General features: G+C 40.4%; 1 protein-coding gene across 2 annotated transcripts in view; it reads left to right on the plus strand.

The window, feature by feature from the left end:
* The window catches only part of LOC115257747 (hemicentin-1), a 298182-nt gene that overhangs the window by 244885 nt on the left and 34546 nt on the right, over positions 1–18751 (plus strand). For both annotated transcript variants that reach the window (XM_029857670.2, XM_029857664.2), the window contains exons 2-4: positions 7142–7370; positions 17146–17406; positions 17486–17682. In XM_029857670.2, the coding sequence (XP_029713530.1) occupies positions 7142–7370; positions 17146–17406; positions 17486–17682 (687 nt within the window). The remainder of the gene's footprint in view (positions 1–7141; positions 7371–17145; positions 17407–17485; positions 17683–18751) is intronic.

Raw genomic sequence — 18751 nt, forward strand, 5'->3', positions numbered from 1 at the left:
TGTCTCCGCTTGAAATCACTTCGGCACCTCCTCCGAAATTCCCTTTTTGAACTTCCTTTGCCGCCCACTAAAGCTTTCCTGAAACACCACTGAAGCCAGCCTAAGCCACCCTGTCCCATCCCTAAAACACCACTCGTAGCCTATTGACCACCGCTGAAACACCCATTGTACATCTCTCGTACTACCTGAGCTGCCTGAAAATATCCTAACAATACTTGAGACGGGACTTAAATCTCCCCAAAACGTGACTGAAACCTTCCTATCCCTTTTAGCCCCCCTTTGCCACCATTAAAGTGAACCCTGTCCTCTGAAAATCTTCTTTAGCTCAACTGAAACTACCAGAGACCCTTTGAACACACTTTACCATTGAAACCTTCTTTGGCTCCTCAATCCTACATGCAGGATTGTGTATAATATAATATACATGATATTATTCAGAAGCCCTTTCATTTACTGAAAAACTTCGGAAAAACCAATGCTCCTGAGAATCCTTCAATAAAAAAAAACCTTGAAATGTCATCAAATGTCTTGAAACACCCTTTGTAACCTCCATAATCCCATTGAAACGCTTTTGAAATCCCCGTAATCCATTTGAAATATCACTGAAACTCCATGGAACACCCTAAAAGGGTTTTTAATTCCCCTTGAAATGATCCTGAAACCCCCTTAACGCGCTCCTGAAATGCCGTGAAACGCCTCTGAAACTCTCGTAATTTTAAATCCTTAGAAACGGCTCTAAAATGCTGTGGAATGCCCTCAAACCTCTCGAAACGCCCTTAACACGTTCCTGAAACCACAACAAGCTCTCTGGAATGCTTCTGAAATGCCTTGTAATACCCATTATAGGATACTGAGACCTCCTAAATTGCCCCGAAACCCATGTAAACACTTGAAACGCTCCTGAAATCCCCGTAATCCTATTCGAACGCCAATGAAATCTGTCGGAACGCCTTTAAAAGGCTCCTGAAATCCCCTGAAACAACCCTACAGAAAGATCCAAAAGCCTCTTGGAACCTTTTTTTTTCTTGTTGTGAAGAATTAGCAATAAGTTAAAATTCACAAATACAAAGAAATTAAAAAAAAAATTTTTTTCTTGAGCTCTGCATGAACTTCCTGAAACCCTTTTTGGTCCTATCTCAAATGCGCAGGGTTTCAGGGGAGTTTCAAGAAGTTTTCGGATAGAATAAGTGGATTCTAGAGTGCTTGTGATGTTTAGAAGGTTTTATGAAGGCTATTCAGGGGATTGTAGAAGCGTTTCAGGGGGTTTTAAGAAGTCTCATGGAGTTCAGGGCATTTCAGAGTAGCTTTGGAGAACAAGGCTTTTCAGGTGCCATTTGAGGTCCCAAACAGCTGTGGACATGAACTTTTATGTTTACATTTTGCGCATTGCAAAGTTTTCCGACGTTTGTGAAAAAAAAGTTATTCGCTTGGTAATTCATATTACAAATTTGAAATTGATTATATATGTTATTCTTTAACATGTTAAATGTTGGCACTGCGTTTTAGAGTGTCTCGGGAGACTTTATGGGAGGTTTTAAGGCGTCTCAGGGAGACTCACGGGGTATCAGGAGGACTCAGAAGTAGGTTCCAGGCATGTTTCAGAGGTTTTCCATGGGAATTTCAGGGGGTCTCAGATGCGTTTCAAGGGGTTTCAGAAGATCTTAGGGGCATTTCAAGAGTTATAAGGGAGACTTAAAAGGGGCTTTTGGGGTGTTTAAGTGAGACCTCCTTAGGTTGCAATAGGCTTCAGGAGGTTTCAAGAGATCGCAGTGGCATTTCAGGGAGTTTCAAGGGGTTTATAACGTCTCATAAGTACTTAGTTGGGCCCTCAGGGGCGATTCTAAAGATTTCAAGGTGTTTACAAGGTTTTTGTGGGTTCCAGTTTTGAGCTCCGAGATCCGCTTGAAACATCTTTGCAAGGGCTATAAACCCTATCCTACATAACAAGGCCCTCTGGGCCCCTCTTTATTGTCTCTGAAGTGCACCTAAATCCCCCTGAAACTCCTTTAAGGACACGGATGCTGAAAATGGCTGCCTATCATTTAACTAAATTTTTGTGCACAAGTTCTGAATGCTAATCGTTGCTTGCTTATTCGCAGTGAACACCAAGTACCATTTTCAGAATTAATTCCGCCCTAATTGCTTATCCTTTGACAAATACGCGTATTTCGACTACCACTTGTAATCTTCCTCAGTGTCAGTTATCCACTGAAAAAGTTATCGCATTCACCCCGCTTCTAAAACCCTACCACTACTATTGTTACCTAAAAACTATCTATACCTATACAATATACCTAAACCTAAAAAAACCTCATTAACAGTACCTAGTATGTAAGTGGCAGAACATGTTTTCCAGGATGAACGAGCACCTGTTGTCAAAGGATAACATTAGTATCATGCGTTGCCATCCCAAGTAACAAAATTAATTTTATAATGCTTTTGAAGTATTCTCCAACACCTGTTCTTTAAAACCATACATAAACCAAATTGCTCTACAACACGACATCAACTCAACCAAAAACCCGCCATAAGATCAAAGAGGCCCATCCTAAGATGCTCTTGGAGAATTGTTTTTAAATTTCTCTTAAAACTTGTTGTACTTCCCAAGTTGTCCTCAAGGCGAATTGCTCTCTCCTTGTAGAAATCTTCAAGTGCACGATAAAACGATAATAAATTTGTCAGTGTTGTTGCTGATGCAGCTTCTATGTGGACAAAAAAGTTTGGTGAATTAAATTGAAATTAAAATCACAATGAAAATGACACATTATTGTTACCGGGATTAATTTATTACACAAATTGGAAATATTTCCAGGATGTAGCAAGGATGCCAAATGCCAAGCAAAATTCATCGTATATATGTTGCAAGATACTTCCAAAAATTGCAACGCGCTTCCATTATAACGCACTAATAAAATATTTAAAAATATTATTCCTGGTCATGCGAATATTGCTCATGAGTTTTCTCAACATGGCTTCCATTGAAATCTAGGCCGGTGGTCGGTCCATCATCGATGGTTTTAATCAACATCACCATAAGATCGTCTTAAATTTCTTTCAACTCATGCCAGAGCTAAAAGCATAACTCAAGAATACTAGGATTTATAACGTTCTCAATGCAGCCTGGTTGGCCTCCATCAAGAACGTCTTAAATTTATTTCATCTTATGCAAGGGTAAGAAGTATTGCTCAAGAGTACTCAGGTTTATAACGTTCTTGATGTAGGTTTATGCAAACTCCGCTGAGAACGTCATAAATCATGTACGCCAAATTGTAAACAAACAACAAATTATCGCACCGCGGTGGATTTTGTGAACTTCGTGCGATAAATTTAATCATCAGCCCGGTACCGTTGCCAACCAGGCAGACCTTTTTCGGGAACCGGCCTTGATGTGGTGCAGCGCCTTATTCCTCCGGTCAGCATTTCCAACAGGTAAGTGATTTTGCAGGTCGATTATTTGACTCCCGATTACAGGGGAATCGACGTCCTGGATGACCAAGCCAACCTCATTTCGGATGCTGCAACCGGAGGAACTTGGCACTGCACCGCGTCGCGGTTGGGTTTTCGGGTAGGTGTTCTTGATTGGCAGCAATAATGGAACGATGAGAATCAAAATCTGATGCTTGAGTTTTTTCTTGTATTTTTCATGTACCAAACTGTTCTCATGCGAGAACAGTTTCTCTTGATCAAGAACAGAGGATTGAAGATAACTACAAGAACCTTATAAAACTGAAAATAAGTTCAACAGTTCTTGTTGTGTTTATGGTTTTATGAACTGAACCTCAAGTATTCTTGGAGGTGTTTTTAAAACCACATATTGATGAAGAATAGTTGTGCTCAGCTGAAACTCCGATAAGATCAACTAGAATATGCAATGTTCCGATAAAACTATCATAAAAACAAATAAAACCAAATGGAATTAGGATTGTTACTTGGGATGGCTGTAGCTATGGCAACGGCGGTTAAGTGGTTTTTATTAGGTAGAGCCATAAGAGGTCTCAGCAAACTCTAAGAAAGGGAAGGGCAAATGGGCGATCGAGAGGGCTGAATTGTTTCAGAACTTAAAAAGCACTTTTTCCCAAAATTATCCATAAATCGAAGAAAATAAGAATGTCCGATTGTTTATTTAGACAATTATGACAATCGGACATGGTGGTTTTGTTCGTTTTGTCGTCATTCTGGAGAAAAGTGCTTTTTCAGTTTTGGATAATATGCGATTCTCATTTGAGCCTTAAGGTTCTCACATGGATTTCAGGGAAATTTCTGAACGATTCGGAGGGTGTCAGAAGCTTTTGGAGGGGGAGGGTTTTATGAAACTTTCAAGGGGTTCTCAAAAAATTGCACAGTTCCAGGGAGGTTTCAGAATGATTCACGGGGTTTTCAAAGTTGTTTCATGGCGTTTCGAAAGGGTATGTAAAGCCTTTTCAGGGGGTTTAGGAGGCGATTCAGATGGTCTCAAGGGCGTACTCAAAAGTTTCAGGATTATTCGGGAGATCTCAGAGGATTTCAAGGAGTTTTCAGTTATATTTCATAGTTTGCAGAAGGGTTTGAAAGGCCTTGGAAAAACTTGAATATTAGTTGACACAGTGTTCTGGAGGGATTCGAACCCACGACTCCGTATTCGCTAGAACTTCGCATTAATCAACTAAGCCACAGAAAAGTCATGATTTAAAAAGGTTTTTGTGGGGGTTTCAGAAGAGTTACATATAGGTGGGTCTCAGGTAAATTAAGTGGATTCCAGAGTGTTTCGTTTCACACGGTTCAGAAGATTTCAATGGGTCTCACAGAAATTAGGGATGTTTTCTGGAGCGTTTCGAGGTGTTTCAGAAAGGTTTTTGGGGCTCTTTTGGGGATTTCAGGTACGCCCCTGGGGGGGTACAGAGAGTGTCAGAGAGTTCCATGACGTTTTAATGGGCCTCAAGAGGATACAGGGGAGCTACAGGGTGTTTAGAGGGGTCTCAGGGACGATTCAGGATATCTCAGGAGAATTCAGAGGGGTTTCAGAAGCGCTACATAGTGTATCAGGAGGTTTCAAGGTCGTTCAAGGGGGTCTATAGATGATTTACGAGGATTGCAGGGTTTCGCGAGATCTGTAGTTTTAGCGGGGTCTCAGGACGTATATCCCTCTCTTCACGGGGTTTCAGGGGTATTTAACCCTAAAAGGGATACCTTCATGGCCTCAGTTTCGTCACCTCGCTGAGTGTGTTCCATCAAAGACGAGCTCTGAAAGGCGTCTGGGGTCCAATGGACCCCAGGTATACCTTTTAGGGTTAAGGGAGTCTCAGGGGTTTTTCCAGTGTTTTAGGGGTCGCAGCGACTTTTCAGAAGTCCCGGAAGGCTTTAGAGCGTTGCAGGACGACTCAGAGAGGGATTTCAGAGACGATTCAGGATGTCCCAGGTGGTTTCAGGGGATTCCATAGAGGTTTCAGGGAGTTACAGGGGGCGTCAGGGGCGTTGCGGGAGATCAACGGGGGTCCTAGGATGATTTCAAGGCATTTCAGTGGGCTTCAATAGCGTGTCAGGGGGTCTCAGGAAGACTCAGGGGGGTTTTGGGGGCTTCAAGTGGTCTCAGGCAGTTGCAAGAGTGTGCCAGGGAGTTTCAGGGGGATCCTCGGGCTGACGCAGGTTGGGTTTCAGTGGCATATCAGGAATATCAGGGATTTGGGGAGGGTTTCTGAGGGTTTTAAGATGTCTTAGCGGTGATTTGGGGGATTGTAGGAAGTGGGATTTCCAAGTATGACCCTGCCTGGAGCTTCCTGATTTTTTTAAATGCCTTTGACAGGGCTACAGTACAAAAAAGAAACACTCTGAAGCCCTCCTTAAAACTCACAGAATCCACCTTAAGCCCTCTCAAATTCCCCCAAAACATCTCTGAAGGAACCTGGGATTCCTGCCTTATATGCTCATTGATACATCAGCAAATCCTCTGACCCCATCTGAAACTGCGAAAAGTGAAATCGTTTGTCGAGACCCAACTACCTTCATTTAAAGCACTGACTTATTTTATGCACAGAATATCATTTTTAATGCCCTATTTTAATTTATGCAAATTTTTAACCCTAAAAGGGATACCTGGGGTCCATTATACCCCAGGCGCCTTTCAGAGCTCATCTTTGATGGAACACACTCAGCGAGGTGACGAAACTGAGGCCATGAAGGTATCCCTTTTAGGGTTAATTTGTACATTCCCAGCCTATGGCACAAAACGAGATCCTAGTCAGTGTATTATAAGAAACAATATGGCGCATCCACTCTATTCGAACAAATCCCAACACTTTTTCAAACTTTTTACAAGTTATTCTCGTAGCCACCGTCCAAAGTTTACAAGCCACATTGTATCTCGGGTTAGTGGTGCGCTACGTGTGCTTTTTGCCGTCCCGTATCTTCACCGAGGTCGTACCCTCTTATATCTGTGATGGCGACCTGTGCAAAAGATACCACAAAAAAAACCAACGCACAGAACAACACAGCACAAGCAGAAAGAAAAATACACGACAACATCACTTTCCAAAGCCCGGCTTTCTTGTTGCGTCTTTACCTTAGCTTTTGCCCGGGCAATTTTTGTCTTCATAACTGTCGAGGCGGATGGGGCGAGGGAGATGTACTTGCTTATGCATGCATACGAAAGTAACGCGGGGCTCAACTTTCATGCATCATAACATCGACGACCCAACGACGACGACAACGACGAAGACGAGATCTTCTTGCCTCACTGTTAGGCTGGGGCCGTTGCTGCCGTCATCGTCGTCGTCGGGGAGATTGTATATTTTAGCACAAAAAAGAAAGATTCAGGAAAAAAGTTTCAATTTTTGCAAGCACTAGTTACTTTGCGCCTCTTTTGTTGCGGCACTGGGAACTGAAACAGGTGCGTCGACCTCTCCACTCAAGTCGGCCGAACCGGGTGGTGGTGTGAGACAACTAAATAATGCTGAGAACTTTGCACCGATTCATATTCCTTCGGAGGCAGAGTTCTTACCCATAAGTTATGGGCCATAACAACGAATCCACGTAAGACCCCGAACAATCACCGTTACAACGAGACGTGGAAGTTTCACACGCACTTATCTCCCTGTAACGGACGTCTCTCCCCATTGCACTTTTTTTCTAACCACCATTATTCGCATTATCCCCCATTTCATTACAGCACGATCAACACGATGGCTGCTACCGGCCCTACTGATAGTGTCAACGCTGGTCCTGGGCTCCCAGGCCGACAAAACGATGGACACCCGGGAGGGCGAGGACGTGACGCTCAAGTGCCGCTTCAACGAACACTACTCGGACCGGGAGTACTCGTACTACTGGGCCCGGCAAAGTCTCAACAAGTACGACAATGTGGCCATCAAGGCGGATACCTTCAACCAGAACTACAAGTAAGTACCTTGACTTGCCTGTGTATGCTGATCGACTGCGAAATGATCTCCGATGAATTTGTTACAATTGGTAATTAGACGGTGACTGGGACAGACAGACCAAGAAGTGCATTCAACCGTACACGCGGTTAGTTGGTGCGATCGATCGTAGTTCCTGTCTTGTTCACCGCACCTCACCGCTATGATGTTGGAGGTTAAAATTGCTTCGTCAGCAGGGGTGCGCAGAGGTTTTCGGGTTTTAAGATGTATGTTTTTTATAAATTGGTGGAGTTTTCGGTTTCTATGCTGTCTGCGGAGGGGGTATAGCAAACTAGCAAATGGCCATGAACGTTGGCCATCGGAATTGTCCGAACTGCGGAAGCGACCGTGAAGCTGGCTCATTAGTCTGTGTTTGTATTATTTTAAAGACCATGGATAGCGTCGGTGGTTTTTGAGGGTTTTGGTGCTGATGAACTTTCGCTTTTACTTGGGCATCATAAACTTCTTATTCAATTGTGCATGCTTTGAGTTAACCTTTTGTACGTCTTTTATTTGAATTTCTGTGGATGTTCGTTCATGATTAGAATCATACTCATAGTCATCTTATATATTCAGAAAGGGCAGTAAGATCTTTGCATTTAAATTGTTATGCTGGAGTAAATATACGAACTCTAAGCCCCCTTTTTCTTTCCAGCTTCTATTCTATACTAACCGAGATATAGCCTGCTTTTCATGTGCTTTTCAATGTTTTATGAGCGCTTCTACAATTTGAAGATTTCTTTTAAGAATTTATTTGAGAATTATTCCAGAGATTTTTTTAGAAAATTGATTTTTTCTAAAGTTTCCTAAGGTTTCATTCCGAAACTAAGAACTAAAAATACTAGAAATTATGTTATTAATCCTTCCATACGGATTGCTATTATGTTTTGAAATATTATGGATTCCTTCTGCAATTATTTCGAGGATTCGATAAAAAAGTTCTTCAAGGATGTTTTTTCAGGAGATCTTTTACGGACTCCTTCAGAAAGTTCTCCATGAATTCCTTAATTTAATTATCTATGCATTGTTACAGAAATTCCTTCAGAGTTCTATAAGTTTCCTTCGAAATTGCTCTATAGATTTTTTTTCAGAAATCCCCCTGAGATGCTTTTAGAAAATCTTACAGCCACTTCTTTGAGAAAATCTAAAGTTCTGAATTCCTTCTGAAAATTCGCAAAGGATTCCTATTGAACATCTTCCAAAATTTAGTGATGATTCTTCTATGGATTCTTGCATTATTGCTTTCAGTGATTGTAGCGGGAATTCCTCTATAGATTCCTGCAGAAATTCATTCATAGATTTTGTCAAGAATTCCAGAAGTTCCAGTAGTATTTTTCCAGAATTTCTCCAGCATTTCTTTTTAAGATATTTTCAGGATTTTCTCAACAACTCTTATTGAAATTTTTATAGCAATTCCATTTGAAGTATTTCTTGAGGTTTATCGGATTGCTCGAAGACTTTTTTAAAGAAAATCATTCAGGCACTCTTTTAAAGGATTTCTTCAGGAACTTTTCTAAAGTATCCAAATAAATTCTCTCGGAGTTCCACAAAGTGTCTCCCATAAAGGTTCCCTTGGTAAGTATTCCTCTAAGAAATTATTCCTGAGACTGGAAAATGCCATCAGGTATTTTTTACAGGAATTAAACTGAAAATTTCCTCAATAACTATTTTCCTTCGAGGACTTATTTAGTGATTCCCCCATGGATTTCGTCTTAAATTTATTCGAGGATTGTTTCAGAAATATCTCCAGGCCCAAGCAACACACATGTTATATATTAGTAATGACAGCGCAAGTTTTAGTTGTATAGAAGTTAATTTTACGTAATTCTAACATTGTGTTGAAATAACGTAAAATAAACTTCTATACAACCAAAACTTGCGCTGTCGTAACTAATATATAACATGTGTGTTGCTTGGGGGGACTCTTTCAGTATTTCTGGGGATTAATTTAGGAATTTTACCAAAGGTTTCTTCAAAAGTTCTCCCATTGATGTTTTTTTTAAATATTCCTTTGAAAATTCCGGTGATTCCTTCACAAATTCCCATAAAGGTTATTTTGGGATTCCTTCAAAGATTCTTCCAGAGTTTTTTTTCCTGCAGTTCTTCCAGAAATTGCACAAACAATATAGGAGGAATTTTTGAATGTCTAAAGGAATTCCTTAGGGATTTTCTGATGGAAACCCTGAAAAAACCCCTATAGATACATGTGGAGATTCCTAGATCAACATTCCTGAAAAAAATCTTGAAGGATTCCTGGAATACAATCCCTGAAGCAATTACTGCATCAATCTCTAGAAAAATTTCTGGAAAAATCTTTGACGAATTGAAGAAACTCCCTGAGATATCTATGAGGAAGGTTCTGAAAGAGTTACATGAGAAACTTCTGAAGGAATACTGGGATTTAAATTCTGGAGAAATTTCCGGAAAAAAATTGAAGAAAATTCTGGCGAAATTTCTTCAGCAATTTCTGGAGTAGCCTCTGAGGAAATCCCTTAAGAGATTTCTAACGAAGACCCTTGAAGAGTTTGTGAAGGAAACCCTGGTTAAATTTCTTGGGAGAAACGCTCCGCAATTTCCAGAGATATGAGAGGAAAGCCTGCCGAAATTTTTGAAAACCAAAGTCCCTGATGAATTCTTTAAGGAATCACTAAAGCAATTTCTGAAAAAAATATTTTTGGAAGGAATATCTTAAGGAATACTCATGAAAACTGTAGAGCCTTCTCCAGTTACTCCTAGAACTTTTTCTTGAAAACATCATTGACAAGTGCTAAGGAATAAAGCTCTGGAAAAAAACTCCTGAAGGTTCTCCGGCAAAATGTCTGAATGCATTCCTAAAGAAAGGTCGAAATATATTTTGAAATAAATTATGAAACAGTCCTTGAAAGAATATCTGGGAGAGCTTTTGGAGTAATCCCTGGATGAGCTTATGGAAGAACCTCTTAAGAATTTTCAAGAGGAATTGGTCAGGAATAATTCGTGGATATGCCTGAATAAATTTATAGAGTAATTCTTGATGGTATCTCAGAGGAATATATAGATGAATTCCTGAAAAAACCTCTGGAGGAAAGAATTTCTGAAACAATCCGCGAAGGAACTTCTGCAGAAACCCCTCGAGAAAATCCTTCTGCAGTTTCCAGATTAATGTGCCCCGAACAATATACAACAATATTCAATAATTTAACAATCACATTTGTGAGTCGCGAAAAAATGCTTTGGAAAAAGGCACTTTTCTTAAAATTATTGTTTTTTTTTTTAATTTCTAGCTTTAAGAGTCATGTGAGCTTATGTTTTCATAAATTAAACTTTTGACGAGAAAAACTGAAACCGATTTCCCGCTACTTCATCAAAAGTTGAATGGGAGGAAAATAAGTTTCACTGGGTGGATTTTTATTCCTTTCTAAAGAACTGTTGTCCAAATTGAGAAAAATCTTCCAAATAGTGTACATAACGCGCAAAGTTAAAGTTATTCCCATAAGGGGGGGAATGGGCGCTGAAACTCGGAAACCATGAGTAACCAGCTTTGGTTTTACCATGACAGTACTGCTGGGATTCCTTTAAACATCCTTTCAGAGGATTTGTTATAAATTATTACAGTTTTTTCAGAAAATTCTCCAAAAAAAATCCTTAGAAATTCGTTTGGGAATTCTTTCGGAAAGTTTTACAAGGATTGTTTCGAAAATTCCGCCTGGAATTTATTTCACTCAAAAATTTTTTTGGCAGAGATTGCACTATTACTTCTTCAGCAGTTCTTTCAAAAATTCAACTAGAGATTCATCCCAGAAAGAGATCGAAGGATTTTTTTTTAAATATGGCCTGGATTACTTTACAAATTCCTCCTTTATTATCGCCACAAATTTCGCCAGATTTTTCAAGAAATATCTCGAAATATTCTTTAAAAAAAATCTCTCATGGATCTGTTCAGAAACTCTTCCATGGATTTCTTCAAAACATTTTACAAAGCTTCATTTTAAATTTCTCTAGAGAGGCGTTTAGGAATGTCATAGGTTCAAGGGCTGGTTTTGAAATTTCTCCAATAATTTCATCAGAAAATCTTCTAGGTCCTTTTTAAGAATGTCCTCCAGGAATTCTTTTATTTTTTGGCGGTTCCTAAAGAAACTTTTCTAGAGCTTTTTGAGACGCTTTACTAGGAATTCTATTGGAATATAGACAGAAATTCTTCCAAGGGTTCCTTTAGAGAATCTGCCAGGATTTCTTTAGAAATTTCTCTAATATTTTGTTAGGAAATCGCTTCAGAGATTCCTTTACCCTTAACCCCCGTTTCGGAGCCACGTTTTTGCTTGTAACCAATTCCTGGTGGCCACTCCGGATTACTTGAGACCACATCACTATTTTTTTTAATTTGACTAATTTTGTTGAGTTTGATCAAGATTTGAATCCATCGCAGCTGTATTAAACAGATGGTTTCAGAAAATTCTCCAAGGATTTATTAGAAAATCTTCTAAGGATTCCTTCAGACATTCTTCCAGAGATTCTTTCAAAAATTTCTCCTAGAGATTCCTTCAGAAATTTATTTTATAAATCCTTTGTGAAATCTTCCATACATTCCTCATCTAGAAAACCTTCAATGGATTTCCTCAAATATTTCTTCATGAATTTCCTCACAAATTACTCTATGGATTCAAGTAAATAATCATAAGTGAATTCTAATTTTCACTTAGAAAATCAAAAACTCAAAATTATGCAAAGCTTTTTTTCTGAAATTCTTACGCAGTGATTCCTGCAGATATTTATCCATGTATTCTTCTAGAAAATTTTCCATGAATTCCTTGAATCTCCTTCTCCCAGAGATTCTTTAATAAATTTCTTTAAGAAGTTCTTCAGAAATTTCTCCAAAGATTTACTTATTTTTTAATAGTTCTCTCCAGGAAGTTCTCCATAAAACCTTAAAAAAATTCTTTCGGAAGGTACTGCAGCTGTTCTTTAGAAATTCTACCACGGATTTATTCAAGAACTTTCCCAGAGATTTCATTGAATATTATCAAAGAAATGGCTCCAGATTTTTTGAGAGATTCCTCCAGAGATTGTGGCATGATTTCTTCCAGTGGTTTTGAATCCTCCATTTATTTATGTATTATTTAAGTGATATATGATAAAGATTTTTTTTTTTAATTTGGCTTATTTTGTTATACTTGATCAGGATTTTTTTTTAACAGCCATATGACCCAGGTGTCTCTTACTGGTGACATTGAGCGCTGATGGTTTAAGATAATCATATAGGGGTTTGTTAATAATATCTTCTAGGGATTCCTATAAAGGTTTCTCCAAAGATTTTTTTTTCAAAAAATTTCTCTAGAGATTCATCTAAGAATTTATTTAAGAATTCCTTTGGAAAATCCTCCAATCCTGGGAAGCCTTCCATGCACAATCAATCCTGAATTGCCTGTTCGGTACGTTTTTGACGGAAATAGAACAGCAGTACGATTTCGGTAGTTTCGGTAATCGATTTTACTGAGGCTCAGTACACCAACTGTCAAAAACGGGTGCAAAAGGTAAACAATCCATTATAACTGTACATATTCAGCTGTTCGAATTTCGGTATTCAAAATTAAGTGTGTAAATTTCTACAGAAATTCCTCCATGGATTCCTTCGGAAATCTCTCCGGAGATTCTGGTGAAAAATCTTCACCGGATTTCTTCAGAAATTCTTCCAGAAAATTAGCAATTCAGAATTTTTCGAAGCTCAGTACACGGATGCCTTTAGAAATTTCTTCGGAAATTCCTTCAGAATTTTATCCTAGTGTTCTTTTATAAAATCTTTCACATGCTTCCTTCAATATGGCTTAATCTACTTCAAAAAAAAACAAAAAATCATGATTTTTTAAGAAATTTTTCTAGTGGTTCCTTCAGAAACTCTTCCAGTGATTCTTTAAGAAATTTTTATATAATTACTCCAGATATTTCTTTAAGGCGAAACGGGATGTATTTCCTCAATTTGCCAACGTACACGTTTAACGGAAGGATCAAAGTATATCCTGATTTTTTTTTTTAATGGAAAACGTTTGCCTTTTTTCTAAATTTTGTTAAAAATTGTTCTTGTAAAACAGATGAACATTTTTCTGGAGAATAATTAGAAGATACCTTGAGCCTTCGTTTATTTGTGTATGGAAACCTATTTTAAAAAAATTGCTCCGTTATTGAATAAAAAAATATCAAAATCCAAAAAATGAGGAAATGCATCCAGTTCCGGTTTTGGTATGGCTTCAGAAATTTCCACTAGGATTTTTAGAATTTCTTTCCTGGATATTAAACGAATTTCTTAAGGTGGTCCTTCAGAAATTCTTCCAGGAATTCTTTTGAAAGTCCTCCTACTGTTTCTCCTGAAAATCTTCCAAGAATTTCATCAAGAATTCTCCCAGGGATGTCAAAGAAAATTCCTAGAGACTTGCCTTCAAAATATTTCAGAAATCCTCCAGATTTGACATGATTTCTTTCAGTGATTCCGGCACGAACCTCTCCAGATATTTCTGCAGAAATTCATACATGAATTTATTCGGAAATTCATACATGAATTTTGTCAGAAATTTATCCAGGGCTTCTTCAAAGTATTCTTAAGGATTATTTTCTCAGATTTTTCTGAATTTATTATTTTTTTTCCAATCATATTTCTTGGGATTGTCTGAAAGAATTCCTTAACAATTTTATCAAAAGATTTTTTTTGTAATTTTTACAGGAGTTTATTCAGATACTTCTCTAGATATTTCCAGGGATTCTACTAGAAATACGTCCACGGATGTTTTCTGTTTTTTTTTCGGAAAATCTGCAGGAATTTTATTAAGGTATTTATCCAAGATTTTTTTTAATGTTGCAAGACATTCTTCTAGAAATTGTTTCAGGAATTTTCCAAGGAGTTTCATCTGGTATTACTCAGAATTTCCCTTGGGCTACTCCAGAGATTTTTTCAAAATTTTCCACAAGAATTTGACTAGAGATTTTTCATAGAAATTCCTCCAGCTGTTCATTTACAAATTCCTTCTGAAATTTGTTTCGATTTTTTTTAATATCTCCAGAGACTCTTTCAGTATTCTAAATATTACTTCAAGAAGTTCGGTAGGGATTAAGAACTCTTTCAACGGATTTTTCCCATAAATCCTTCGAGGAACACCAATATAAGGCTCTTCAGGAATTAATAAGAAATTCCATGAGCAATTCCTTCAAAAAACCCTGCAACGATTCTTTCAGAAAATGCTGCAGCGTTTTCTTTAGAAATATCTCTTGGGATTACGGTGGAAATGGCTTATGAACGTGTGCGTACGCGATACAAAAAAAAATGTCATCGCGTGGTAAACCATTCCCAACTTTTAATTTGTGTACTTAGTGCTAACGTAAGAACAAACACGACAATCACGAAACGCAACACGAGATAAGACACGACACTTATGGTTCTTACAATCGTCAAAATAATTAAAAAATTACCTTAAAGCCGACCGGTTTCGGGCTCGATGCAGCCCATCTACGGGACAATGTCCGACTGATTGCGCTGGTCCAAGTTAAGAGAGAGAGAGAATGCTACTGCTGCTAACATGTGAAAAGCGTGAAAAATTCAGTGGAATTGGTGAAGAAATTAGAAGGGTTTAAGTTGGGACGAGGAGAAATTTTGGTCTCGTTCGATGTCACGGCACTGTTCCCGAGCGTACCAGTCAACGAAGCCCTTCAAAGCCTGCGTCGTCACTTGGAACGCAGCCGAGCTCCACCAAATCATATCGAAGCGTATCTCTCCGTAGCCCAGGTGTGTATGAACCAGATTTTTTTCACGTTCAGGGGGAAGGTTTACAGGCAAACCTTTGGGCTCAGTATGGGTAGCAAGCTGTCCCCATTGCTAGCGGACCTCTTCATGAGCGATTTTGAGAACGAAGCTCAAAAGAAGAAGTTGTTTCCCAGGATCTGGTGGCGCTACGTTGATGATGTGTTTGCTCCGGTTAAGGAACGATGCCTGGATCATGAGCATGTTAAACTCCCAACACAATATGATAAAATTTACCGTAGAGAAGAAAGTAGAAGGGAGACTCCCCTCTCTCGATCTGTTGATCAGTAGAAAAGAAGACAGCACGTTGAAATTCGGGATCTACCGCAAGCCTACCTCCACCGACAGATACATCACTTCGGATTCCAATCACTTCGGTGCCCAGAAGCAAGCCGCTTTCCACTCTATGGCACACCGGTTGTTCACCGTACCCATGGCGAAGGAAGAGTTTGAAGAAGAGAAAGACCGTATTTATTCAGCAGCCGAAGTGAATGGGTACGACAAGCCTTTTGTGGGTAAAATCATCCGAAAACATAAGCGAAAAACACAGCGCAACAGTATAACTACCCTACAGCCGGACACCAAAGAAGTAAAAAGAGTCAGCCTGCCATTCTACCCTAAAATAACGAACTCCATAAAAACCACACTTCATCGACAAGGGTTACACGTTGTTCACAAAAGCGAGAACACTCTGCGTGACCTGCTTTGCAACCTCAAAGACAAGGTTCCACCTGACGACCAGTCTGGCATATACCAGAGTCCCTGCAAAGACTGTCCTGCGGTTTACATTGGATAAACCCGCCAACAAGTCAAAGTCCGGGAGGGAACATAAGAACGCCGTGGTGTCTAAGAAGAGCAACGAATCGAGCGTGGCGGCTCATACGGTGGAAACCGACCACGAAATAGATTGGGGAGGTGCGAAGATCGTTAAAACTGTAAGAAAAGCTTCCCACTTAAACGCATGGGAGTCAATGTTCATCAGCAATGCCCAAAAACCGCTGATGAATGAAGACGATCCTCCCATCATGTCGAGTCTACTCGATCTCATCGACACGAACCACCAGCAGCAGTAGCATTCTCTCTCTCTCAACTTGGACCAGCGCAATCAGTCGGACATAGTCCCGTAGATGGGCTGCATCGAGCCCGAAACCGGTCGGCATTAAGGTAATTTTTTAATTATTTTGACGATTGTAAGAACCATTAAAGTCGTGTCTTATCTCGCGTCGCGTTTCGTGATTGAAACCATTCCCAAGTAACATTTTTAAGCCTGATTGGCCTTGAAGAGGTTTTGAGAACTTTTGTCAAACCTAATGCCTTTTTTCTTTGGTTTTGTGAAGGTTTTAAGAACCTCTTCTAGTCTATTTCACTATAAAATGTTACTTGAGATTGAAATTGTCAAATTCCTTTAGTTATTGGTCAATATTACTGGTCAATGCAGTAAATTGACGATTAGGAAATCAGCTCTTACTGCCATAAGATAAAACCACCTCTCGCAAGTATGATTATGTCGCTTTTCGATACTTTTTCTGTCATCATCTGTTCGGACGGAATCGATAAAAGCTTAAGTTTTAGCTTGATTAACCGCCTCTAGCTGCCACTCTAGTGTGAATAGATTTGCTACACTTTTACATAATAAACCAATGGATAACTGCTTGCGACTAAATATGACGCCTGCCTTGTAGTAATTCAGTTTTTTTATAACTGTATTAACGAGAATTTTAGCCCTAGGCTAATTCATCTCGGGCCCACGCTCTACTTCCCTCCCGTAGAGCGTGGGCCCCGAGATGAATTAGCCTAGGGCTAATTTTCGCGTTTTGTGAGTTTGTCGGGAGTGGGATTCGATCCAAGGTCCTCGGATAATTCAGATCAATGTGCGTAACATGGGGCAATTTCTGTTGAGAATAACGCTTTGCTGATCTTGATTTAGAAATATTCTCATTTTTGCCAGTTAGACAACCCTAACCCAAACCCATTTTATTTTCTCCCCTCCCGCAGAATCGACTACCGGCCGGACAAGGGCATCTACGACCTGCAGATCCTGAACGTGTCCTACTCGCGGGACAACGGCCGGTACGAGTGCCGCATCAAGCTGTTCGGCGACGGCGAGGTCATCTACGAAGACTACTACAACCTGACGGTCCTGACGCCTCCTCAGCCGCCGCTGATATTCCCCGGCAGCGAAACCACCGCCACCGAGGACAAAGCCCAGGAGCTGACCTGCAGCAGCGTGGGCGGATCACCCGATCCGATGATTTCGTAAGTTTTTGGCCGAGCTGTTCGTTGGAGACCATTCAACTTATATCGCAAATTTGGTTATTTTTCTTCTGATTCGCAGATGGTACCGAGAAGGTAGTACCACACCAATGGCGGCCAATCTGATCAGCGGTGGATCGCGGGATTTGCAAACGACGAGTACGTTGACGATCATCCCTCGCCGCGAAGACGACGGAGCCAAGTTCATGTGTGTGGTGTGGAACCGAGCCTTAGCGGAGGGTCATCGGCTGGAAACCGTTACGACGCTCTCGGTTAACTGTGAGTACCTTTCTTGCTCTTCTGGTGTTCATATTGGAAGTGTCTTCCCTGTGATATATGTGAGTGACAACTGCAAAGCCGTGAACCGCATGTTGATGCGTGATGACAATGTTCTTTTGCACGGCACATGAGGTCTTGGACCATTACTGATGGTGCCCCTGAATTTCTGCTTCACGAGAAATCGTTAGTTATGTTCTACGGTGACCAAGCCTAGCACCTAAATGAGTTGGAATCCCCTGTTAATGATAAGCAAATCTTCATAACACGCTAGAGTGTCATTGAAGACTTCTGAACGCATTCTGTTTGGCCCTTGAACGTCTTTCGTTAAGATTAGCAGCAGCAGCATTAGGCTATCTACATCCGACCGCTCGCTCGCCCGCCTTAGTTGAGGAAGCGCCCAGCTATAATTAGAGCGACGGGCGAGCGAGGGCGTGTTGCGTTTGTCACACATAAACGCGCATATAACAATAACTGTCCCATTCTAGTTCGTAGGCGATTGTTCCACTTTTCGACCGTTGGAACTGGCTCCGTGCCTTGAAGCGGCAATGAGAGAATTTAAATTTGATGGTGTTGCTTTTCGGGCCAAATCGCTTTTCGTTCAACGACGACGTGGTGTGATGAAGTGGATCGTGTCACTCATATCTTGCGCGCATTTAATTGCCTATAGGCCTTAAGCTGGCTGGAGCAAGCTGTTTGGAAGCGGAGTGAAGGTGGTCCGCCTGGTGCGCTACCGATAGGTACATTCTAATGTGGCTTGACGAAGGCGACGTGCTCGGGCTCGAGCACGGCTCGGTAGCGATCTGGATGATTAGTCTCGCGGTGGTGTTTCCCGGGCTGAGGAGGAGGATGAAAGGGTTCATTTACTCGGTCCCGAGGCGTAGGAGTTTGCCCGAGTCGTGACATGCACCACGGTGGAAGCAAAATGTATTGCATGCATATCGGATCGGGTTGGTTTTGAATAACCAAACCACGAAATAGCTAAATGGGCTGTCGACAATGAAATCTTTTCTTCTCCCATTAGAACTGGTGCGCGGTGGCGTGTTCGGAACGAAACGTGCCCGTCGTGACG

This window comes from Aedes albopictus, chromosome 2, assembly GCF_035046485.1.
Source record: "Aedes albopictus strain Foshan chromosome 2, AalbF5, whole genome shotgun sequence".
In the NCBI taxonomy this organism is placed as follows: domain Eukaryota; kingdom Metazoa; phylum Arthropoda; class Insecta; order Diptera; family Culicidae; genus Aedes; species Aedes albopictus.